General features: G+C 40.7%; 1 protein-coding gene across 1 annotated transcript in view; it reads right to left on the bottom strand.

Annotated features, from left to right (window-relative positions):
• LOC122791459 (cytosolic carboxypeptidase 2-like) overlaps window positions 1-27,318 on the bottom strand; it is a 783,816-nt gene that overhangs the window by 671,259 nt on the left and 85,239 nt on the right. Inside the window, exon 2 of the mRNA XM_044059204.1 lies at window positions 9,164-9,207. Within this exon, the coding sequence (XP_043915139.1) occupies window positions 9,164-9,199 (36 nt within the window). The 5' untranslated portion in view covers window positions 9,200-9,207. The remainder of the gene's footprint in view (window positions 1-9,163; window positions 9,208-27,318) is intronic.

Below are 27,318 nucleotides of genomic sequence, written 5' to 3'. Positions count from 1 at the left end.
TCCCCCCCATTTGAGCAAGTATCTATCCCGGCAGTGGGCTGACTCCCAAACATCTCTGATGCTCAGGTGAAGGCTGCCCACTCCAAAGCAAAAAACACTGCTTCCATGGGACCAGATGGCGTCCCAGGTTGCGTCCTACATGAACTCCAAGAGGAACTAATCCCTCAAATAAAACAGCTATACAATCTCAGCCTCACTACAGGATATGTGCCCACAGAATGGAGTACAGCAACAGTGGTCCCACTCCACAAAGGTGGAGCCTCTACGGACCCTGGAAACTTATCGCCCCATAAGCCTGACTAGCTTAGTCTGCAAGGCTATGGAGAGGATCATCATGGAGCTCATAAACAAAGACATTGGGGACCTACAGACACTAGATCCTACCCAGTTCGGCTTTGTCAAGGGCAGATCCTGCCTTTTGAACCTGATTGACTTCTTCGCAACAGTCACCAAAGCCATAGATGAAGGGAAGGTAGTCCACACAGCCTATCTGGACCTTGCACAGGCATTTGACACAATACCCCACTCGGGCACCATAGATAAGCTATCCAGCTTAAATATAAACCCCTATGTCACAAGATGGGTCGCAAACTGGCTCAAAGACAGAACCCACAGAGTGAGAGTTGCTGGAGCCATGTCAGACTCAAAACTGGTCACAAGTGGCGTCCCACAGGGTTCTGTCCTGGGACCACTCTTGTTCGGTATATACTTTTCCAAGGTACAGGCAAACGTGGGAGGACTATGGCTCACCAAGTTGGCAGACGACTGCAAACTGGGCGCCATAATCAACTCTCCAGCTGACACAAACATCCTTCAAAAAGGTCTCACAGAGATAGATAACTGGTGCCAGTGCCATGGTTTAATACTAAATGCCAAAAAATGTATAGTCATACCCTTTGGCAAAAACAATGTGCCCACAAATTACCACATAGGCGGAAACCCATTAAGTACAGAGAAAGTTATTGGGGACCTGGGGACCCAAGTTGATAGCAATCTCTCCTTTGAAAACCACATTGCCAAAGTGGTTAGAAAGACCTTCTACATAGCCCACCTCATCACAAAGGGTTTCACATCTAGATCAAGAGAGGTAATAGTGCCCCTTTATTCATCCCTCATCAGGCCCATCATAGAATACAATGCCCCTTTTGGGATGTACCTTACCCGACACCTGCAGCAATTAGAAAGACCCCAAAAGTATCTCACCAAGAGGATCAAGGGTCTCAAACAGATGCCATATGCTAATCGGTTAAAAAAACTCCAGCTCTACTCAGTTGCATACCGCCTACTTCGAGGTGATCTATGCCTGACATACAAATTTATGTCAAATCCAGAATTAATGGGACATGCTCCACCTGAGTAAATCTAAATCCCTTAGAGCCACACGCTCGAGGGACTTGAACCTCAGCACAGAAATAAATAGAACTTGCTGGAGGGACAGGTTCATAACCCAGAGGCTCCCTTCGCTCTGGAATAGAATTCCAGTTCATGTGAGGCAGAGCACCTCACTGAATCTCTTGAAGAAGAATCTCGATAGGTGGATGGGGGATCGTAGGTTTGTCCCAGGGATTACTCCCGTGTCACTATTAGACAGAGGCACAGTAAACTAAACCTTAAAAAGGGCACAGTATACTCAAATCAAGGGGTGGCGTAAGCCATACAGAATCAGGCTAGGCTTATAATTGCCCCAGGGCAGATAGCCTAGTATGAACCTATGAACCTATAACTCTTACAGCAACACTGTCTCGCTATGTTAAACGAGTTTAACATAGCGAGACAGCTTTAAAATAAGCAACGGAGATTCTCTGTTGCTTTTTTTAAAGTTGTCTCGCTATGTTAAACCCATTTAACACAGTGAAACAGTTTGTAAAAAGCAACCGAGATCTTGCTTTCTCCCTTGCTTTTGCCCACAGCTCTGATGTACTGCGTAGGCATACACATGCGCAGTACATCAGAACTGCCGCAGAATACCAGACAGCTGCAGAAGGGCAGCAAGGAGGCATTATACAATGCCATTATTTAAGAAAAGTAATTATATTTTTTCTTAAATAATGTCATTGTATAATAGCAATAACCCACGCCTGGGTGTGGGTAATGCTTTGTTTGGCCACTCGGGCTTCGCCCTCATGACCAAACCACACCAACCGTGGGTAAATCCAGCATTACCCACACCCAGGCATGGGTTATTGCTATAATAGTGCAGGGGTACTTTCTGCCACTTTAAACCAGGTCTCCGTTACTGCACAAATGTCGATGTTCTCCATTTTGAGGAGTGTTTCTAGTGAGTGCATCTTGAGATTTAGACTTCTAACATTGAGCAGCATGACCCTCAGATTTCATATATTTATAGCTGTTACGGTGGTAATTTAGACTTTGGAACACTGCTTAAAAAGGCACTATAGGGGTGGCAAGAGCCTTAGCTAGTACCCAGAAACCCAGGGGTGACAGATGCAGGCCATCTCTGGCAAAGCATCGAGGTCTGTCAATCATGTCATCCCAAGCAGACAGATACTGGATTCCCTTAGAATGATACCAGAAACGTAGCCAATTGGTGAACTCAATCATTTTTTGTTGGTACTGCAATATCATTCTGGGTGATGGTAGGATACTGCTCCGGGCTAGTGTCATACCTGCCTGGGCCACATAATCTGAGAGCTCCACCATGTCTCTTTTCATTTAGTCCAGGGAGGTGAGTCTCAGGTCACTCACACCCACATGGACAATGACAGAGTCATACTTGTACTTGTTGTGGAGTGACCCAAGTGTGTGCGTTACATGTTGGATCATGGCACTTGGTAGACAGCTGACCGTTACCTTCTCCTTATTCAACCTAGTGAGTGTCACATCTGTGTGCCTCACTATTGAGTCACCTATGATTAGTGTATTAGGCAAGGTGTTTAGCCTTAGGGGCTTAGATTGAGGGGCACACTGTGGAGGTGGGGCACACTGCAGAGGTGAGTTATGTGTCCTGTGGTTTGTGCAGTGTAGTGGTGGTTGAGTGTGTTTCTGTCTTAAAAGTTCTCTGCTGCTTGGGTAAATTTCTATTGACAGCCTCCACGAAGGTGGGTGTGTGGTTTGTGTTTTTATGCGAGGGCTGTGATAGTGGGTGTTCTGGAGTGGTAGGTGTTCCATGTGATGTGATGCAGGTGTTGACCTTCTCCTCTTGACCAGCTAGTCCGGTCCTGGCTGGAGAGTGCATAGCTTCCAATTTGGTGATATAAGTGCATCTCTCACAAGTCTGAGTGTTGGGAGGTAAGAGGAGAGAGTTGTTTGTGTACATAAGGCAGTGGTTACATTGCCTAAGAATGCCCAAGTGCACCAGGTTAATAGCAGAAAGTACAGGGAACTGCCATTAATCATTCCAGGAGGGGTGGTCATAACTACCAAGTACTGGAGCTATTAACGTGAAGAACGACTAATGCTGATTGCACTTAGGTGTGCTACAATAATTGCTACCTGTTGAAGTGCAAAGCGATTAGGCTATCTGAACTGCAATAAGGGAAAAACTGAAGAGCAGACCTCCTGGCACCAGTATAGTTTACCTCAGCTCAGTGCTGCTGCACCGAGCCGGAGCTTAAACAAGTGCAAACCCATGCAAACGCAGGCTTTTATGCTAGGTGCTTTTGTGCTAGGGGGGTATTTTATGTATCGCTGACGGCAACATATACCCATTTATCAGAACTCTCTAACAAGTTAGGTACTTTCTCCAATCAGGGTGATATTTTATTGGTTGGAGAGGATTTTAATGTAGTTTTCAACCCAGAACTGGGTAGGCTGCCAAGTGGTAGATGTAGGTTACCCACTGTTACCAGGATGATACTGATGATGATTGACTTTGTTAAAGATTATCCATCAGCTTACACACATCTGGAGGGTATTGTAAACCACTGAAAAGGAATTTACTTATCTTTCACCAGCTTCTGGATTAGTAAGTAGGCTTACTTTCTGATTTCTATTAGGGTTTCTAATAAATAAATGGATAGCTTTAAAACAACACTGTAGAACTCATAGAAGCTTTAACAAAACTTAACTGTTATTAAACATTAAAAAGGAACTAGTGTCTCAGCATGACGCCAATAATATTCCACAATAAAAAAACTGTGTGCATACAATACAATTAACAGTGCTAAAAATACCTGATAAAACAGAAAAACTGTTACATTTATAATAAATATTTCATACAGAGTTCATTATGAAGCCACTTGCCCAACAAGCACCTAACAAAACTGCTATGAAAATCACTATGAAATTCACAAGTGTTGGGTTCTTCTTCTACTTGTGACAATGTCAGTCTTCAACTTATGACTTATGTTGTAGAGAAGTTTGCTATGTAGAACCTCTATCCTGTTAAATTATGCAATTCACATCAGTCTTATTTCATATACTATGCAATACATATCTGCATGTTAGTTTTTGTATATTCTTGTTCTTTGTATAACTTTTCTCAGCCCGTGAAAATTGTAAATGTGGATCAGTGTTCTACCCTGGTTAACAAAACAAACAATAAATAAATAAATAAAATAAACCAAAAGAAGAAGTTGTGTACTCACCATAATGTTCATCAGAGTTGTTGCTCTTCATTTATTTTCAACCTGTGGGTACTCGGATCCATCACGGATCCGACTTGGCCGCCTTTGCAGCAGCTGATCTGAGTTCCAAGCTCCTCCCCTACCCATAATTTCCCTGTCTCCCTCCTCCCTTCAGATCAAGTTTGCTGCCCACCATAGCATCCCAATCTGATCCAAAATCTTATCCCATGACATGGATCTCCCTAATCAAACAGAGGAGAACAAAGTCATACCCATACAGTGACCATTCCTCTTCTGGCCAGACCACCACACAATCTACACAAGGCAGGGGGAAGGGATGGTTGAGGACAAATGAAGAGCAACAACTCAGATGGAACATTATGGTGAGTACATAACTTCTTTATCTGAAGTTGTCTTCTTCATTTGCTCTTCAACCTATGGGACAGAGTCCCCAGCTACTAAACACCTGGGAGGCCCTCATGGAAGGATATTCTGGAGCATGACGGACCCAAAGGATGCCCTGTTCCTAGAAAAAAATGTCCAACTTGTAATGTGAGATGAAGGTATGTGAAGAAGCCCAAGTAGCCATAGAACAAATATCATCCAGAGAAACTCTGGACCAGAAGGCAGCTGAATTAGCCATAGATCTAACGGAATTATCCTTAATCTGGACTGGCTGGGTTAAACCTCTAGCTGAATCCACCAGGGAAATGCACTGGGAAATCCAACGGGCAATGGTAACCTTCAACACTGGTTTCCTTAAAAAGGACTTCGAACAGGAAATAAAAAGTCAGTCAGACTTACAAAAAGACTTAGTCCTATGCAGGTAAAAGTGTAGCTGTCTGTGCACATCCAACAAGTGGAGTTTGTACTCTCCCCGATTTTGAAAATTTGGGAAGAAAACCGGGAGATTAATCACTTGATTAATATTGGAATCTGAAGCTACCTTAGGAAGAAGGGATGGATTAGTACGCAAGGATACCCTGTCTTTTATGAAATACCAAACAAGGAGGCCTGACCAACAATGCTTGAAGCTCTGATACCTTTTTGATAGATATAACAGCAACCAAGAAAGCCAGCTTCCAGGACAGAAACTTAAGTCCACTGAGGCTGCAGGCTCAAAGGGGGGGGGGTGAGTCCAAAGCTTGCAGAACTAGCCTGAGATCCCAGGGAGGCATTGAATCCTTAACCAGTGGCCGAAGTAAGAAGGTGCCTTTCAAAAAGGCTTTACAAATCTTAGAAGCTAGAGAAGCTATGTTGTTGCCTACATGAACATTAGATATAGCTGCCAAGTTGGACCTTGACCACAGAAGAACTGTCACCTTGCTGAAAAATACTTGCTAAAAATTCTAAAACAGCCTGAACTGGAACACTGAAGGGGTCTAGGTCACGCTGAGAGGTCCAAATAGAAAAATGTATCGACTTACTGGAATAAACCTTCCTAGAAGATTTATGAGCCCCCACCAAAATTCTTTTGACCAGTGAGGATAACCCGGGAGTCCTGACTATCATGGGAACTGGAGCAGCCAAGCAGTGAACTTCAAGCTGATGGGGAATCCCTGAGGGATGAGAGATGAGATCCGGAACTGGATCTGACATCCAGGGTGGACACACAACACGAGACCACAGAGAGGGGAACCATACATGGCAAGGCCAGAATGGGGCAATGAGGATGACAAAGCTCCCCAGCCTGCAAGCCTTCTGAAGAAAGTTTGGTATTAGGGGCAGAGGGGGAAATGCATACAGAAGACTGGAGGGCCAAGCATGAACCAGAATGTCTCTGGGGGACTTCCCCCTGTGGGGGGTTCAGAGTGAAAAACTTGCTGCACTTTGCATTGGAAAGAGAGATGAAGAGATCGCAGCAAGACTGGCCCCACTTGAGAAAGATCTGGTTTTGCTACCGAAGTATTTGGAGACCACTCATAAGGAAGGCATTTGCATAGACTTGCTGAGCCTGTCGGCTAGAATGCTGGACCTCCCCAGAACATGCGTTGCCATCAGAAAATGGCCAATGAAGTTTGCCCACTCCCACACTCTCTTGGCCTCTCGACACAGGGGATAAGACCTGGTTTCCCCCTGCTTGTTGATGTTACCAGACCACCGGCATATTGTCTGTCTGGATAGCAATCGTCCCTAGAGGAAGATGGGCATGGAGAGCTTAGAACGCTAGGAACACCGCCCTCATCTCCAGGACATTGATATGCAATTAAGTCTCGTAGGGGGACCACATATCTTGGACTGTCATTCCCAAGCTGTGCCCCCCCCCGACCCTAGCAGGGAGGCGTCCATGGTCACTGTGGCAAAAAGGGGAGGCAGAAGAAAGGGATGACCCTGGAGAAGATCCGAGGAATGAATCCACTACAGAAGAGAGCCCCTGCACACCTGAGATACTCAAATAGGGTGAGACAATGGGAGATCTACCATGTGGAGTCAGGATTCAGCCAGTCATTGTAAGGCTTTCCAGAGCACTTACCCAGTCAGAGCCCTAGGTTTCCAAAGCTCATACAGTTCAGTGTGGGGTTTTCAAAATATCAGCACAAGAAGATGCAGTGTCTAATGGGAGACTCTTAATTTCAATCTCTGCTATCACAAAGACTAATCTCTACTGGGAAATTACAAGTCCTTGTGGAAAGGCAGACTGAGCTTCAGGTATGGGTTATGGGACTGTTACACAGATTGTTGCCTTCTCTGTAATCTTCTAATACACTGGGTTCCGATTCCTGCAGACTAGCCTAGCCCCAATGGTACACACAGCATCCTGCTCTCCCAGTATGCTGCTCTGTGTTACTATGCACCCACATATGTGGTTATGTAAGCAATAATTAATAAATGCTGGCCATGCAGATCTAAGCTTCACTGCCATACTGTACTTCATGAGTTGTACATACATGCTATTCTGTAATCTAGCTTTACACCCATATGTAAGGCCATATAGATTACCACGGTGACCATGCAGATCTAAGACCCACTGTCCTTCCATATTTCATGTGTTGGACACATACTATCCTGCACTCTGGCTATACACCCATATGTGAGACTATATATGTAATTCTGGTGGCCATGCAGATGCAACCCTCACAGTCATGTTGTACACATGTGCAGTCCTGTACTCTGGTTATACACCCATATGTGAGGTTGCATATGTCATCACGGTGGCCACAGTCGTGTTGTTCTGTGCACATGTGCAGTCCCATACTCTTGTACTTACAGTTACAATAACTTATAAGCCGCACAGTGCTGCCACCCTGTGCACCCCACCGTGTCCCCTTAACTTGCATGTTTGTTGTTTTGCCCTGGTCTGCAGCTTATGGTTTGCCAGTGAGATGTTCAAAACAAATAAAGGAATAAAATATTCCAGTTTACTGAAAACAAAATGGGCAAGCTTTCAGGCTCACTGTACTCTTCATCAGGTCTCAATAAAGAAAGAAACAAGTACACCTAATCACAAAATGTAACTGTTTGGAGTATCAGTTTGGTTATTCAAGACTGTTTAGCATCATTGGCCTCTTCCAGTTGGCTCAAGTGTGGATATATAAAATCCAATATGCATACATTTTTTCATGGAAAAATAAGTGTAAGCGTTAAACAGAAAGAACATTCATCCAGTGACTACTAATAACATTATCAATAACCCACCGTTAGACAAACTTTGAAAAACAAAAACTAAACAAAATAACTGATGGCTCCAAACATGTGTTGCCCCAATGCAAAAGATACCAGTACACCATTAGAATGGATGTACAGAGTGGAACCATGGTGTGCTTTGTTCACTCCTTGCACTGGGGTAGGCCGAGCTCTTAACAGATAAATACAATACTGTCAAACAGAGGGTCCACTTCTGCTAACATAGTGCAGCTGTAGGGCTACGTACCTCATGCTTAGCATGGACAGTTTGTGTCAAAACATTGTACAAAGTCAATTCAGAACTTAATCTCTGGATCATGCCTGTGAAACAACTTTAGGTTCTTACCTGGATATCAACACATAATTAAATAATAAACCTAAATGTCACACTTCTCCCAAAAGGTTCTTTTCATCCTAGTATACCAGAAAATGATTGCTGAAGACACCCATGAAGTGGTAAAAATCTTGCAGCAAGCAAATATCTTTGTGTGTTAATTCAGTCCTATAGAAATTTCTCTACCTCAGCATTTACAAAATTACAACACAGGAAAAACTCAAAAATGTTTGGAAAATATTTCTTCAGCAAACTTCAGTATATCACTTTCTAAACTTTTCAAGTTTTCCAATACTTTCTGGCATATGTCTCAACACATTAAAGCCATGTATTTCTAACAGTAAATTGAAGAATATGTGTATCATGTTGTTACATTGCACAGTACAAACTATTTTGAAAAGTGTTATAAATGAGCACAACTACTTTGCCAGTTCAATTAAGCCGTGGTGTGGTATCACTGTAACTGTGTAAGGAAAGGTTACATGCAGAGACCTATACTCTGTTTTGGACACATATTTCAATATTCTGACTATGGCTTTTGCCACATAACCTGCAAGGAAACATTTCAGCATTTCTTACTATTAAATATCCACTCTTATTTCTCTTTTTTAAACATCATCTACCTCAGAGAACTTTGTAAGTTCCGTACTGTATGCAAATTTAAAAAAGTTATTAATACCTGATTTTCACGATCTTGCTTCAGCGCAGGACCCATTATGGACCCTACAAAACAAAATCAGCACAAAAAAAATCAAAAACAACAAAAATAGTGTAGGACTTTTTCCCCTAAAGAACTACAATCATTATCAATACTCGTCATTTCAAATACTACAGTACTGTGATCTTAAGGACAGTGCCTCTAGATTAGCTAAGAGTCTCACAGATGCTCTACTAATCTACATTATAACCAATAATTTCAGAAAAGGGCAACAAAATTAAATACCAGTGCTTCTGTTCTGCTGGAGTCAGTTTATAACATCTACTAGAAAAGTGCTGTGGCTAGTTACATAAGAGCTGTGACATGGGGGGAGGGCAAAACAATACAGGGCTTGTGGTGGACCATGGAGCACCAAGAGTTAAAAAGTCTTTGGGTTGAATGGTCAGAGCTGCAGGCTGAGGAGTACCACTCATTACCTCCTTCTGTCTTAGTGAAGCTTACAAAAACGTCACTTGTCCATTTCACCAATGGTGAAACATTAAAAATGCACTGGAAAACAGAATGTGTGTCATTGAAAGATGCAACCTTTTTTTAGAGGCTTGTACCACATGATTTGGGTAGAGTTATTGGTGTTCTCAGTGAGACCTTAATCTATCAACTCAAAGATCGGACATGTGGAAATACTGCACATTTTCATAATTAGTAGTAAAGAACTAGCAATACTTTCAGTAAAGTGTATTTATACATGGACAGTGACAATGTATAACCATGACATTTCACACCATGCCCCTCAGTAACAGGCAGCTCCCTCTGTTATAAAAGCATAAATAACAAGGAACAAACATTTATTTGACAAACTTGGAAATCCAAACATCAATCCTTATATTGTGTGACGGATAGTTAACTGGCTGTCTGACAGAACCCATGTGGTTAGAGTAGCTGGTGCTGTAGATAAGTGTGTCTGTTATACCTTTAAGACCCATTCCAGTCTATGGGTACGTGCATATAAGTACTGAATATGTGCAAGCATGAGTGCCATTTTGAGTGAGCAGCCAGAGTGAAAACGTGTGTGTGTGTGTGTGTGTGTGTGTGTGTGTGTGTGTGTGTAGTAGTCAGTCAGTTTAAGTTTAATGTTCCAGTCATCCATCCTGATAAGTTTGTTTATAATAAACTACTTAAACGAACACCCAGCCTCATTGTCTTATTTGAATACACAAGATTAGCAACATGGTGTCAGAAATGGCATGTCTAAAATGACATGGTGAAGAAAAGTAAATCAAAAAAACAATTTAAACAATGAGGCATGCAGCCACAATGGGAGGAACATACAGAAGTGAATCATCCCTGTTCAAATGACTCACAAACAAGTCAGAAAGAGAAATCCAGGAACTAAAACTCATTTAGAAGATTTATTCTCAACGAATATAAAGCAAAGCATGAAAACTGTACAAAATGACTTTCTAATTAAATGAAATGTTCAAGACTATGATATACTGATAAAAATACTCGAAATGCTTAGAAGTATGTCCAATATTACAGTACAGTTATTTAGCAAAATAAAGTCAGTTCGAAGAAATTGTTGTGCAGTTGAAGATTTTTCGAGTACCTACTATGTGCATATGCGCATTTATACATAATTACAAAAGCATTTTATTGGCATGGCAGAGGGATTTTGCAGACCTGTCCACTTGTATTTGATAATAATGTTGCTGAAAACTGGAGTGTGTTTGAGCAAGAGTATGATATTTTCATACAGGCTGCATTTTCTGACAAAGACACACATACAAAGGCATTTATTCTGCTTAATTTAGCTGGTTCAGAAGACATTGAAAGGGAGCATTCACTTGTGTATGCCCCAGCTGTGTATGCAGGGGAGGGGCAAGTCCACCACATTGTGGTACCGGCTGAAATTTGGGAGGACCCTGAGTGCTTAAAACATAAATTTAGAGAAATGTGTAACTGCCAAATGAACATGACAATGGAAAGGCACATATTTTACACAAGAGATCAAAAGCCTGGTGAAACTTTTGCAGCATATATAACTGACTTGAGAAGCAAAGACAAAAACGTGCAAATTTGGTGATTTAAGAAATGAGTTGAAAGACAGGCTTGTGTGTGGTATTAAAGATGATGCAATAAGAAAGATTTTGCTTCAAGACAGCGATTTTAACTTTGAAGAAGGCCATAGAGATTTATCAAATATATGAGCTCACAGAAAAACACACAAATATGCTTACAAATGAGAAAAGCAGCTTGCAGTGCCTTCCAGTGTTGATGTTGATAGTATGCGGCACAAGGTTAAAAGATAAAGGCCTAAGGGCATGGGCCCACCCCGAGCCTTTCTAGCAAAATCCAGGGCAGCTCCAGTAAAATTCAGAGTATGCTCAGTGAAGCAGTGGGGCGAGTCAGCAAAACCTGTGGCAAGCCTCATACTCAACTGCTTTTGGTCAGCAATGCCACACATGTAAAAAGTGGAATCATTTCAAAAGGTTCTGTAAATCAAAAGGGGACACATTCCTTTTTTTAAGGGAGAGCATTCAAAGAGGCAGGTTGATTAACTAGAAAGCTCCGACCCTACTTTTTATGTTGATGGTGATGGTGTGTCAGTAATTGGTGACAGTCAATGCAGTAGACATGATGGAAAAGAATAAAGTATTTTGCAATGTTCTGATTAATGAGAATCCTGTAAACCTCACAGTTGATACTGGTTCAAAGTGCAACATTATGTCAGCAGAAATGTTTGCCAAAGTAAGAGCTAATAAGAAGCTTGATCTGGCTAAGTGTGCAAAGCTTGTTGCTTATGGTGGTGAAGAAATTCAAACCAAAGCCACAGTAGTGCTTTCATGTTACTCTGCTGGGAACAGCTATGACTTGCACTTTTACATAGTCAAGAGGCATGTGCAGTCATTTTTAAGCCTCAGAGAGTTTGAAAATGGGACTGCTTTAATTTAATGCAGAAGTCCATCATGTAAGCACGTGTAACAACGAAAATTTCGCAGAAACTATTTTTTTCTGACTATGCTGATCTTTTTGAAGACAAGTTTGGCAAACTCCCAGTTGTGTATTCCGTGAAGTTAGACCACGAGGTAAGCCCAGTTATCAGACCAGCACAGAAAGTTCCAGTAGCCATGATAGGCTAAGTCAAAGCTGAACAAGACAGAATGGTGCATCTAGGAGTAATTTGTCCAGTAGGAGACCCAACCGAATGGGTATCCTCCATGGTGGCAGCTCATAAGAAAAACTCAGATGATATTAAAATATGTATTGATCCAAGGTATTTGAACAAAGCACTAAAACAACCTCATCATCCAATGCATACAGTTGAAGAAGTTGCTGCTCTTATGCCAATTTTTTTTCTGTCTTAGATGCAAAAAGTTAATTTTGGCAAATTTTGCCTTACTGAAAATCTTCATTGCTAACCAATTTCAGTACACTATTTGGAAGGTACAGATTTTTGAGAATACCATTTAGGATAAATTCCACCAGTGAAGTCTTTCAGCATGCGAAGGAGCAAATTTTTTTCTGGTTATCCATATACTATTATAGTAGATGATATTCTTGTAGGAGACAATGGTGAACCCGAACATAATAGAAACCACAGGAAAGTTCTGTAATGTGCTTGTGAAGTGAATCTTAAGCTAAATCCTCAGAAATGCAAATTCAGGCTACAAGAAGCTACTTATGTGGGTCAGTTTACCATTTCAAGCTTACAACCAGACCCTTCCAAGCAAACTGTATTCTTGATATGCCAGCTCCAGCCGATGTCACTGCCTTACAACGTTTTCTTGGCATGGTCAATTATTTGGGCAAGTTTCTTCCATATTTGAGGGACCTTTCAGCAATGCTGAGAGCTAACATGCAAAAATGTAACCTGGTCCTGGTTGGAACAACATTAAAGAGCATTCAAAGTCCTGAAACAGAAAATTGCTAGACCACGCACCTTAAGATATTATGATGTTCACAAACTTGTTACTCTTTCTTGTGATGATTCAAAGTTTGGTCCTGGTGCAGCCATTATTTAAGAGGGCAGACCAGTAGCCTATGCATCTAGAACTCTGACCCAAACTGAGATGCAGTCTACTCAAATAGAGAATGAACATGCAAACACAATTGCCAAGAGCTCTAAGTTCCATGATTATATTTATGGCCATCCTATTCAAATCGAGATAGACCACCAACCTTTGGTCACTATTTTGAAAAAGCCAATGCATACATCTCCTGCGAGATTGCAATGTATGATGTTGAAATTGCAAAAGTACAATTTTCACTTGTTTTCCACAGAAGGCAATCTTCTTTATAGGTTCATAGGTTCATACTAGGCTATCTGCCCGAGGGCATTTACAAGCCTAGCCCATAGTTTTGTGGCTTACGCCACCCCTTTAGTTTGGAGAAACTATGCCTATTATTTTGCTGTGCCTCTGTCGAGCAGTGACACTGAGGTAATCCCTGGGGTGTATCTGCGATCTCCCATCCATTGGTCAAGATTCCTCTTGAACAAGGCCAGCGAGGTGCTCTGCCTCACATATACCGGGATTTTGTTCCACAGCATATGGAGTCTTTGGGTGATGAATCTATCCCTCCAGCACGTCCTATTAATAACCGTGTCGAGGTTTAAGTCTCCCACCCTTGTGGCTCTGAGGGATCTAGATTTTTTGAGGTGAAGCATGTTCATCAAATCTGGGTTTGACATGGCCTTGTATGTCAGGCACAGGTCACCTCTGAGCAAGCGGTAGGCAACTGAATAGAGCTGGAGTTCTTTCAGTCGGGCAGCATAAGACAGATTTTTGAGACCCTTTATCCTTTTGGTGAGGAACTTTTGTGGCCTCTCCAGCTGCTGCAAGTGTCGGGTCAGATACATTCCGAATGGGGCATTGTACTCAATCATTGGTCTGATGAGTGATGAGTATAGGGAGACTATGACCTCCCTTGATCTAGATGTGAATCCCTTCATGATAAGGTGGGCAATGTAGAAGGTCTTCCTAACTACTTTAGCAATATGAGTGTCGAATGAAAGGCTACTGTCAACCTGGGTCCCCAGGTCTCTGATCACTGAGCACAGAAGTTGATTGCCACCTATATGGTAGCTAGGGGTAACCTTGTTTTTCCCGAAGGGTATGACTATGCATTTCTTGGCATTTAACTTTAGGCCATGACTCTGGCACCAGTTATCCATTTCTGTGAGACCCTTCTGAAGGATATCTGTGTCAGATGTGTTTTCGACTACGGCGCCCAGTTTGCAGTCATCTGCAAACTTTGTCAGCCATAGCCCTCCTGTGTTTGCTTGTACTTCAGAAAAGTAGATGCCAAACAAGAGTGGGCCCAGGACTGAGCCCTGTGGGACACCACTTGTGACAGGCTTTGAGTCTGACATGGCGCCAGCAACTCTGACCCTGTGGGTTCTGTCACTCAGCCAGTTTGCAACCCATCTTGTGATGTATGGGTTTACATTTAAGCTGATGAGTTTTTCCAATGATACCCGAGTGGGGTATTGTATCAAAGGCCTTCGCCAGGTCGAGGTAGGCTGTATGGACTGCCTTTCCCTCATCAATGGCCTTGGTGACTGTCTCGAAAAAGTCAACCAAGTTTAAAAGGCATGATCTGCCCTTGACAAAGCCAAACTGGGTTGGATCCAAAGTCTGCAAATTCCCTATGTCTTTATTTATGAGATCCATTATGATCCTCTCCATGGCTTTGCAGATAAGGCTTGTCAAGCTAATGGGATGGTAATTTTCAGGGTCGGTGGAGGCACCGCCTTTGTGAAGTGGGACCACAGTCGCTGTGTGCCACTCCCTGGGTACGTATCCGGAGGTGAGACTAAGATTAAACAGCTGTCCTAACTGTGGGTTTAATTCCTCATTGAGTTCGTGGAGCACACAGCCGGGGACACCATCAGGTCCCATGGATGCTGTGTTTTTTGCCTTGGAGAGAGCAGTTCTCACCTGGGCATTAGAGATGTTTGGGGGGCTAGAATCATTTGGTATAGATATCTCTCCTTTTGGGGAGGGAGTTTGCACTGAACCTGTCAGCCAGTATGTTGGCAATGTCTGTAGGATCAGTAATCTTCACATCATTTTGAACTAATTCTGAGCATATCTGGGAGTTTCCTCCCAGGTTTCTAACATAGCTAAAGAATGCCTTATGATTGTCTTTTGAGTCCTTAGCTATTTTTCTCTCAAAATTAGCTTTGGATGATTTGATGAGAGCTCTTAGCTTTTTGCTTATAGTGATCAGCGGTGTCTTACCTTTTAAGGATTTTGATCTATCTTGTAGTAGCTTCCTCCTTTTGTTGTAGAGTTTGTTTATGGCTGGGGTCAACCAGACTGGACGCTTGCCTTTGGTACAAAGAGTCTTTGTTTTGCTTGGGATTGCCTGATCCATGCAGCCCTGCAGGTGCTGGTAGAAGGCATTTGTAAGTGATTCAGCGGCTTGAGTAATGTTTACCGCCGGCTCGGGGGCCTTAAAGGAGACCACACTAGTCTTTAGAAGTGTGAAGTCGGCTTTCGAGAAGTTCTTTACTGTGGTCTTTTTTATTTCAGGTGGGGGCGGGATGAGGACCTCCAGCGAGATTAGTTTGTGATCTGATCTCACCAGTGAGGGGTATACTTCCGGTGTTGAACATTGTGCTCCCATGTTCGTGATGATGAGATCAAGTATGTTTTCTCCTCTTGTGGGGATGGTGACTAGTTGTTCCATGGCATTTGAGTTTATGAATTCCAGGAACTTTTGGGCTAGAGTGTTTGGGCTTGAGTAGTGTTCCCAGTCTATATTAGGGTAGTTGAAGTCACCTAGTATGATGGTGTTTGGAGATACAGTTATCCCCTCCAGTGTTTTCAGGAAAGCCATGTGAGGTTCCTGAGTTTGCGAGGGTGGCCTGTAACATGCTACAAATTGCAGAGCAGTCTTGCCTATGGTTAATTGCACCTGGATGGTCTCCGATGCATCGTGCGTTGCCACCAATCTTGAGGTGTGGGTGTCCTTGATGAATATGGATACCCTCCTTTCTTGGTATTGTCTGGATTTTGGGGCCGGAACGCATGATATGAGGTAAAACCTGATAGTGCTGGGGTGCTCTCAGGAGCCTTGAACCAGGTTTCTGTCACAGCACAGACATCGATGTTCTCCATACTGAGAAGGGCCTCGAGTGCGTGCATCTTGAGGTTGAGACTTCTGGCATTGAGCAGCATTACCCTTAGTTTTTTTTCTTTATTGTGTTCTAGGGTGGTAGGTTTAGAATTTGAGCCTTGCCTAAAAAAGTCACTATGGGGGTGGCAAGAGCCTTTGCCAAAATCCGGAATCCCTGGGGTGACAGGGGCAAGCCGTCCCTTGTGAAGCAGCATGGCTTGTCCAGCATGTCATCCCACGCAGACAGACATTGGATCCCCTTTGAATGACACCAGAGTTTAAGCCAATTGTTAAAGCTGATCATCTTATCTCTGTATTGTGGCATAATTCTTGGTGAAGGTAGGATACTGCTCAAGGTCAGGGTCATACCTGCTTGGGCTACATAATCAGAGAGCTCCTCAATGTCTCTTTTCATGTAGTCCACGGAGGTACGTCTCAGGTCATTTACACCAACATGGACAATGACTGAGTCGTACTTGTACCTGCTGTTGAGAGAGCTGAGTGCTTGCGTTATATGGCGGATTCTAGCGCCCGATAGGCAGCTTACTGTGACCTTCTCCTTACTCAGTCTGGTGAGTGGGACGTCAGTGTGTCTGACTATGGAGTCACCAATGACAAGTGTGTCTGGCATTGTGTTTGGCCTTATGGGCTGTGACTGCTTGACACTCTGACTGTGTGGTCTATGTGTTGCAGGTGTTGTGTTCTGAGGTGGTAGTTGTTTGGGTGTCGGCTTTGGTGGCCCCTGTTCTGGTAGATTTTTGATCAGAGCCTCCAAGTATGTCTTTGTGTGTTTATGTGTATGATTTGAGGTTGTGATGGTACTATGTGAGACTGGGTCTATAGTGTGTGTGGTTACCTTCTCCTCCTGTCTGGCCTTGCCAGACCTATGTTGAGAGAGCTCAGCCTCCAGTTTGGCCGTATAGTTGCATCTCTCGCATGTATTTGTATTTTGTGGGAGGAGGAGAGGGTTGTCTGTGTACATGAGGCAATTGTAACATTGCCTCAATATTCCCAGGTTCACCAGCTGAGCAGGAGAGGACATTAGCAACTGATCCCACGACATGCTAGAAGGAATAGACAAAAAAACTTAAAAAAGGTTCCGGGGGATGTGGGTGACCGAGAAATGGGGTTTGCCTTTTTGGGGTACTATCTATAACAAGAGTGCTGTATCAAGGTGATAAGTACTGTAGGAGCAAGTGCTGGTCTTTACAGACAGAGAATAGTCTACTTTGGAGTCAAGTAGAGATAAGCTTTTTAGTTATAGGATACGCTGATTAGATCAGTAGTATAGTTCGAGGAAGGTAGTTTTAAGGGAAAATTTGAAGAGTGGACTTTAGGTAGCCCGAATAGTTTAAACCTGGTTAACCGCCGCTGCCCTAGTGTGCAACGGTGGCAGCTCCGCGCTAAAGCGCGCTTTATAGCAGGGGGCTGGAAAAGACAGGAAATGACCCAAAATGGCCAATAAACTACAAGTTACTGCCTTAAACCACTCCTCTAAGGACAAACAGGCAGCTCAGTACTCCCCACTCTCACTGGTGAGTAAAGAAACTTCCCCCTGACCAAACAAGGAAAATGGAGAAACACAGGAACCAAGACAAAGCCCAGGGATCAGCAAAATCTGGTCTCTGGAACACTAGCTAGGAAAGTATGGAAAACAAAGATATTTTTTTTTTTTTCAAGATTTTTTTTACAGAAAGGCAGAAAACACAATAAATGCTATAATTATCGACTAATTGCTATCAACAGCTAGTACACTTGCCCAGAAAAAACACTGAACAATATGAAAAAGTCATGGAAGTGAGAAATTTTTGTTCCACACACCTTGATAAACTTGGAACTCACACAGCTTCAGATCCAATTCTCCAGAAGCTCAGCCACTTTATCAGTCGAAGATGGCCATCAAAGCAATCTTGTTTAATCGGTAGATGTGCAGCAGTATTTTCTTTACAGAGACGAGATTTTGATGAAAGATGGTATCATCGTGAAAGGTCCAAAAGTGATTGTTCCAAAATCCTTGCAACAAGAGTATATTAAAATTTTGCATCATGGCCACCCAGGAACTGATTCTACCAAAAGAAGGGTGTGAGGACTAGTATTTTGGCCTTCGATGTCAAACGATATTGAGAAATAACTTTGAAGAACAGAGATCATACATCAAGTCACAAGATATGGAATGCAGGTGGAATTGTAAACATTTACTACCAGTGTCTGAGCCAGCGTTACAGCATCCTGCCTGTAATAATGACTAATTCTTAGAGTGATTTGTCCAATGTCCCTGTTCCAGAGAACATTTCATTGTCTGTTCCTATTCCTGAAACTAACCCTGAAAATCCTCAAGAACAACATTCCTCAGTCACTCTCCCCATTGCTAAACCCAATTCTAATCATTACATTACGAGGTCAGGTTGTATCTCAGGACCTAATCACATGATTGCTATTATTGTTTGTATATATTTGTACACTTTGCATACTTATTCAATGGTCGTTTTTCATTGCAAAACAGAACAGTCAAAGAGGGAGGATGTAGATCAGAGTGTGTGTTATACCTTTAAGAGCCATTCCAGTCTACGGGCACGTGCATATAAGTACTGGGCACTTGCAAGCAAGAGTGCCAGTTTGAGTGAGCAGCCAGAGTGAAAGCATGTATGCATGTAGTAGTCAGTCAGTTAGTTATTTTAAGTTTAATGTCCCAGTCATCCATCTTGATAGGTTTGTGTTTAATAAACTACTTAAACGAACACCCAGCCTCATTGTCTTATTTGAATACACAAGATGAGCGACAGGTGCCACTTCTGAAAACAAGACAATTATCAGTGGTGCACCGCAGGGCTCAGTTTTGGGTCCTTTCCTATTTGGCATCTATTTCTTAGACCTTCAGGCTAGCACTTTTAGCCTATGGATAACTAAGTTTGCAGGTGAATGTATATTGGGTGTTGTTATTCAATTTTTTAGCGACCCACAATTGCTCCAGCACAGCTTATTTATTTATTTGGCATATTGTCAGTTTATCTTTACTTATGTTTGCTGGGGATTTTCCCCTTGGGTCTCCACTGAAAATGGGTTTGTTTGCAAACTCAGTTGGACTAACCCAGTTAACAAATGTGAAATAAATAAATACATTTGTTTATAGGGAAAGTCCGTTCCAGACTGTGCCCATTTTCAGCAGAGTCTCAGGGAGAAAAGCTCTGCAATAGTAACCTTTCAAAAATCAAGTACAGACAATTTAAATCACAAAATATCATGTTATACTACAAAACATAAGGGTGTAAAAATGTTTTAATGAGAAAAATATAGAACATATGTTTCTTAGTAGAGTGCAATGAAAAAACAATAATGCAAGTTGGAGAAACATAGAATATATGTTTCTTAGTAGAGTGCAATGAAAAACAATAATGTGAGTTGGAGAAAATATGTGAGGAAAAACTTATTAGTCATATTACTTGTTACATAGATTAGTATGTCACAAATGAGACTTGAGACAACTCTAATAAAATATTTTGAGGGATTAATTAGAGACAGTGAGGGAAAATTGAGTGATGTCTTAGTATGAGAGATGGTGTTGATATAATATGGCTACAGAAGGAAGAAGGATGGAGATAAAAAGAACAGACTATGTTAACAATTGGTGCAAAAGACAATGGGTCTCAAATTTTATAAAAAAAATGTAGCACAGTTCATTCTGGCAAACAAAACAATTTCAGTTACAGTTTTGGAGATGAACCGCCTCCAATGAGACACTGTTATAAGGGATCTGGGTACTCCTGTTGATAATTTCTTATCATTTGACCATCAGTTTGGAAAGCCGTTGATCTGGCCCATTTAATTTCCAAAGGTATTTCTACTAGATCCAAAGTCTTAATTTTCCTTTACTCATATCATATCAGACCCATTATTGAATATAATGCAACTTTTGGCATGTATTTATCTAACATATCAGACCCAAGAGTCATAACCTTAAAATATCAGTGGTCTCAAAAAAATCTTAGCTATTAGGAGAGACCTGCAGCCCTTTCTTTGTACTCAGTCTCTTACGGACTCCTCCATGCATATAGGTCTAGCCTTTCATGCTATGAAAGTTCAAACCCTAATTTGACCTCATATTCCTTCACAGAACTAATGGTCGATTAAATACTCCAAGGAACTAAACCTTCATCAGCTGAAAAATAAGACATGTTGGCGTGCTAGATTCATATTCCAATGTATCCCTCACCTCTGGTACAACTTCCACTACATGTGAAGCAGAGTAGCACCCTTGCCACCTTCAAGGTGAACCGAGATAATTGGATAGGCAGCCTCAGATATTCCCCTGGTCTATCTTGTCTTGCTTCCTTGAGGCTACAGGGAAATTATGAATATTTTTTTTGGGGCTAGGCTTGAAATGGTCTGCAGGCATATTACCTAGTACTCATCTGTGAACCTATGAACCGTGATAAATATCCATAGTAGGACACCCTTTATTAACAATGTCACTTTTCTTTTTGTTTCATACACTTTGCTCTTTCTTATTCTGCCTATTAACTGGCAAGTTACTTAGTAAAGGAAGCCAGCCATTAAAAATATCAAGACACCATAATGAGATATGCCATTTTAAAAAAGTATACAGAAAATTCACTCTGGGTATGAATAGAGTTAAATGCAGCCATTTACACTGAACTTGCAAAGTGGCAGCATGTCTTTGTCCACAAACAGGCACAGTATTCCTTGACTGGAAAAATTTAATCTAAAAGGGCAGGTTAAAAGCAGTTTGGATAATGTTTCATTGTTTTAAGAATATCTGATGTTGTGCCCTCCATCACTACCTTCTGCACATCTGTGACACTCAGAAAGTGCAGCTGCATAAGAATTAACCATAACAGTAGATGTTCAAATTCTACACTGCTGCATTAACCTTTGGCTGTTTGGGTTGTCTCCTGCCTAGTAAGCAACAACCAGCCTGCTTTAAAAGCACTGACTGCTGACTGGGCAGCAACAATCAGATAAATAGTAGCCAGAAAGAAGCGACTTCAGGACTTTCTTGCCTACAGAAAAATCATGAAGCAAACATACTGAATCTGTAATCAGATATAAACACAAAAGCATTTTATATCCACACACAATTATTTACAAGAAATAAAGCAGAAATGGCTGGTAAGTCCAGCTAATGCAGCAATGTGGAATTCGATCATCAACTGTTATGTTGACTCTTACACAATTGTACTATGCTCATCACTCTAGCTGCTGCAGTAGCCTTTGGCTATTTGGGCTTGTTAACAATGCTTATTCAACTGGGTGGAGGAAGAATAAGAGTCTAGCAGCACCTGGAGAATGGGTTTTGCAAAGTAACTTCTAGACCTGGAAAAGGAATCCAATTTGTAATGCTTTGTAAATATATGTACAGCTGCCACTAGAATGTTTCTCAAGGCCACCCCTTTCCAGTACATCACTCTACAGGATAAAGCTGTCACAGATACTGCCTGCAACTGATTTGTCATGATGAGAATTGCAAAAAGCAAAAGCCGAGGACAACCATCTAGAAATATTTTTTTTTATACAAGTTTTCCTTTTTTAGTCCCATCATACAAAATGCACTATGTATGTCTACAGTTTGTAGAAATTTTTATTGCTAGTTTTGAGGCTCTAGGTAAAACACTGGGAGACTGATGGCCTGATTCAAAGTAAACACAAACCCATTTTGGGCATAAATGAGGGATTTGTTCTTAAAGTAACCATATCCTTGTGGAATATTAGACAGGGTTCACCCACCATGAAAGCTTGCAGCTCAGATATTATTCTTGCACGTCAGAGCAGTAAGAACAGATTTCTAAGTAATGTACTGCAAATCTGCCACAACAGCAGGTTCAAAAAGGAGACATGGTTAGTTTTTCCAAAGTTAAGTTTCCGAGAAAAAGCCACTTTCTTTCTAAGTGACCTCATGTGTAAAACTCCTTTCAAAAAGTGTTCAACTAAAATCACAGAAGACACGGGTGGAGTCATAAGCAGACACAAATGGCCACAAGATGAACCTTGATAGAGGAATAAAATAGACCTGAGGATAGTAACCGACACATATTTGACAACCAGTGGTACATAATCCTTATTAGGACCCTGGTTATTAGCTAGGCACTAACTAAAGAATTTTTCCACTTGTCCATATATGATTTCCTAGCAGCAAGTTTTCATAGCACCTTACCATGACCAAAAGGTATCAGAATTTAAACATCTAGGCAATCAGTTGTACTAGTTTGAGACTGGGGTGTACCAAACATGTCTGGTCTTGTTTGACTAGATACAATCTGTGATAAGCTTGTAGCAATTGCCCCTGGCCATTTTCATAGGAAGGGATAACCACTGTTGCCTGGGTCTGACAGGAGTTACCGCAAATATATTTGAAGATTCCTTCTGAATCTTGAAAATTACCCTGTATATATCAGTATGAAGGGTGGAAATGCATCTTTTTCTTCTATCTACCTGTAAGGTGTCCTAGAACAGAATCTGGTTAGGTATCTGTAGGTGAAGAAATCTACTTGAGGTGCTCTCCTCACCTGGGTCAATCCTAGGAAGACCCTCTTGCATAGTTTCCAATATTTAGGATCTATCCTGGTCCGGTTCAGGTTGTCTGCCACTACATATTATATAATACAGACAGGATGCAAGATGCTTGGAGGATCAAGAAATGTTGAAGAGCTGCCTGACAAGCTATCACAGCCAGTCAGTGCTGAGGGAAAGTCGTGGTGTCCCTCTGATAGTTGAAGTGCCATATCACTGTGGTGCTGCTTTTAATCATGTGCAAATATCCCTAAGACCCCCCCCCGAAAAAAATGTGTGTGTGTATGTATATGTGTGTATATATATATATATATATATATATATATATATATATATATATATATATAATGGCATGGATCCCAGCTAGTATCCCTTTAACACTGATGTACATTGGCCTGTCTTACAAGCACCATAGGTCACACCTTTTTACCCTTATCAAAACTGCTCCCCAACCAAAACCTAAAGCTATTCTTGATATAGATTGCTTTGTGATATGCAGAAAAAATAAAACAAACATGAATTCTAAATTATTCGCAGTCTCCATCCATCCAACTACTTCTTAAGGCCCAAAACTAGAATATGAAATTCCAGAGGATGATAGTCCTCATGAACCCTAAAAAGAAAAAAATCATGTTTGACAGAGTCAAAGTAGGGGTTTAAATATGTATCTGGAACCCCAGACTGGTGAGGAAAGACTCCGAGCTATTAAGAAAAGACTCGGCAAAGAAAAGTAAGCCGTCTAAATCAAGACATATGAGAATGCCTGGAAGTCCACAAAAGGCTATTCCAGGGACTAGGCTCTTTGTAAATACTGGACGAGCTGTGGATAACCCAAAGAATAATATAGTGCCGATAAAGTGACCCAGACCGAAAGAATATGAGAAAAGATGTAGAACTTTTCTCCGGGCAAATTATTTCGTTGGAATAAGAAAAAATCTGAAATAAATGTCTTTGTTCCAGAGTGCTAAAGTAAACTCTAGATCCATTATCCATAGAGTAACATGATTGCAAGGAGAGAGAGACTGAAGTCCTGTGTCTGGGACAGAGTTAGGGATATTGTGGCAGGACTCATGAGTCAGGTAGGAAGACTGCAGGTATAGTATTTCTAAAGACATAGATTGTCCCCTTTTCTGACAAGATCCCTGTGTTTTGAAAATGTTGAGCCCTCACTCCTGCAACCTCTTCTTTGTGTTCTGTTTGCCAGAAGTAGGCAGGGACTGTTTAGATAGTTTTTTGAAGGAAGTAATGGATCTATTTGACTTATAATGGGGACCTGAAAAAGTTTTAACTCCATGAACTAATTTCAGTCTTTCATCATATTGTTTCAGGACATGAGGAGCAAAATGACCAAACCCACTTCTTTACCTAAAGCAGAGTTCAAAATGTCAGATTTAACTTCATGCAAACCTTTGGTTTCATACCCAGGCATATCTTCTTAGAACAGCAGCAGTAGCAGTGGCCCTACATACAATATCTGCTCAGTCATATGCACTCTTTAGACCATGTTTACAGACCTTATGAATATTAAAAATAATGGTATTCATATTTATCCTCTGAAGGTAGATTACTAGATTATTGAATAAAGTGAATTGTTTTTAAAGTTTACACACAATTTTGATACAAACAAGATTATTTTTAGATACAACAGTACACAAGTCAGAGATTTTCTTTTAGTAACAAAGATTTCTAAGATAAATGTACAAAGTAATTCTTATTTGTAGTTTAGTAGTATGGATGCCAAGTACATAAAGAAAAATAGATACTTGTGTTTATCGCAACCAGATTGGAATGGTATGAAACATGAATGCATGGCACTGCTGAATGACTGCAATGCTCAGTGATTTTTGGGTTAGCGCCTGTCATTTTGCATTCTGCATGTTGGGATACCGTCCTTGTCATCAGAAACTGACAGGGTATACTTTTTCTCTGCCGAAGCATCCAATGCACTATTACATTGATATAATTGTTCCTGTGTTGAAAGGGTTAGCTGTTTGCTCACTTTATATGATTATCTGAAGTGGGTTGTAAAGTCCATATGTGGTGATGACTTCCGTGTGTAAAATATACGGTAGTTGACATGTTTATGTTGTGATAATTAAGGTTTCAGTCAGACTTCATTTCCTTCAGACAATAAATGAGAACAGATATCCTGTTTTAAGCGCGTTGGAAGTTTGCAAAAAATAAATATTTTAAATCTGCCCCTATTTTGGCTGTTTGTCACTGCATTGTTTCCCTGTTTGCCTAGATAGTTTGCGGCAACTTTTGGCCATTCATGGCTTGGGCTACATTTACATGTCTGTCGTACGTTGGTGATGGAATTGTTACTTCTCCCCTGTTGGCATCTTTCTCATTACCAGAGAAATGCCACACATGCATATCGGCAAGGCAGGCAGGCTTATAAAGCCTTATAAAGAAAATAAATAACAGTGTAATAAATAATTACAGACAAAATAATGTTAATAATTTCAGCAGTACCTGAAGGACATGTCAATATTTTAACAGAGGGTTGGTTGCAAACTGGTTGCAATAATACGTAGGTACCGAAAAATATAATTAAAGGGTAGTTTATCAGGACTAATAGATTAACTAAAGATGACATCATTGAGAGAGTGAGTCGACTTTTGAAGTATACATTTTAGCTAGGGGTTACCCAAAAATATTGTTGATGAAGTTTATTTTAAGTAAAAATTTCAAGATACAGGTCTCAGAAATTGATAGAGATGGAATCGGATGTTTCTGTATCTTATAATTAAAATATAAGGATTTCTATACACAAATGGGCCATAAAAGACCGTCAGAAGTAACTGGAAGATTTTTTGGCAGTTTCTTTCTAAGAAACAGAAAATGTTTTAAAGAGCATCTTCAGAATAAATTAATTTATAGTATTTAAATTAATTTATAGTATTTTTAAAGTGAATTTTGAAAAAAAATATTTTTAAGTGTCTGGTCTGTAATTTCTGCAAGTACCTAATCGTATAATACCTTTAAGGTGATACTTAGAAATGTTGAAATATTTTTGATGGAGGGATTCAATTACAAAAGCAAATTTGTTGTTTATGCTATCTGCAAAAAAGATGAAGCTTTTTATATAGTAAGAACATTTAGAGAATTGTATACTAGAATGCATATGAGCATCTGCATGCTACTGAGATCAGGGGAACAAAGAATGCCTTTGATAGGCATGTCCTTTCTTGTAGTGGAAAAAAAGTTTCTCTTTTATTGTTATAGATTTAGAAAAAAATATATAGCACCAGCAGAATGGGAAGAGGCCAAGAATTAATTTGGACTGGTGGCTACAGACTGCCTACCCTATCAGGGATTGATAAAGTACAGGCAAAGAGAAAAGGACAGGGGAATCTTAAGTGAAAGACCTACTCTGGTAGAGTTTTTAGTATAATAAAGAACAGAAGCTGCTGTTAAAAAAGGATAATTAGTGGGGCATATAAAATACTGCACAATAACTATAGCCATCAATCAGTGGAGGTTAGAAAATATTGTGAAGATTAGATAAGCAATTCACAAGAAAAAAAACTGGAGGACATATGTTGCATACTTGGGAACCATACAAAGTCTAGAAGCATTAGGATTCTTCCTTGGAAGTGTTTGTATAGGTATTTTTGTATCCCAATCAGACTCAAGAATTTTTCCTCTGGTAGATGGCAAATGTTGGAGGTATGATGGGGAAGAAAGAAGCAAATAGGAACATATGTTTTGGGGATGTAATGAGTTAGCAGACATAAATTTCCTACAGAGTGCTCTGTCAGAAATATTTGGCAAGCAAATGGATGTAACTAAGGAATTTTTTTTTTACCTGTGATACAAGATCTGAATTACCTAGATACACTGTGGCTGCAAAAAAAGCAATTACTAGAAAAAAGAAAGTAAAGTCTAAACCAATTACATTTTAAGGACTATATACAGAGATAAAAGAACTGGGATTTTAAAAAAAAGGTAGGATCAAATTACATAGATAAAATGGAAATTGTGGGAACAATACATACAGAATAAAGTTTGTAGGAGAAGTGAGATTTAAGGAAAAGAAGGAATTAAGCAATTTATGTTATGCTGGATTGATGATAGTTGTACCCAAAAACATATGTGATGTATAACATTTGTAACCAAGAACATATTAGTATGGTTTGTTTTCTTTCATATAAATGCACATTTCCCTATGTCCTGAGTAATGATTCAATAAATGTGCTACAAAAATTATAGTACCAGATTAAATGCAAAAATGCATTTGGCAGGTTAAGTTAGAAGCCTGTAATTTCCCTGGGCTTAATGAATCAAATAACTTTAAGGCTTACTTAAGAATGAAAGGTTTAAAACACTGTTAAAACATTGTTTTATTAACTATTTGCGAGATCATGTTACTTCAGATTTTAAGCATTTAATGGTGTAAAGCTGATTGTTTGCTCAGTCTGAAGAAGTCTTTTTATATGATGAAAGTGCTTACTGGGTCAAGTGTAATGTAAATTTGCGATTTTGTTTTTTTATTTTAAGATGAACATTATTTCTTATGGACTTTG

The sequence above is a fragment of the Protopterus annectens genome, chromosome 17.part0, assembly GCF_019279795.1.
Source record: "Protopterus annectens isolate FY-2018-M chromosome 17.part0, PAN1.0, whole genome shotgun sequence".
Classification (NCBI taxonomy): domain Eukaryota; kingdom Metazoa; phylum Chordata; order Ceratodontiformes; family Protopteridae; genus Protopterus; species Protopterus annectens.
The sequence above is the reverse complement of the archived record's forward strand: the minus strand, read 5'-3'. Positions and strand labels throughout refer to the sequence as shown.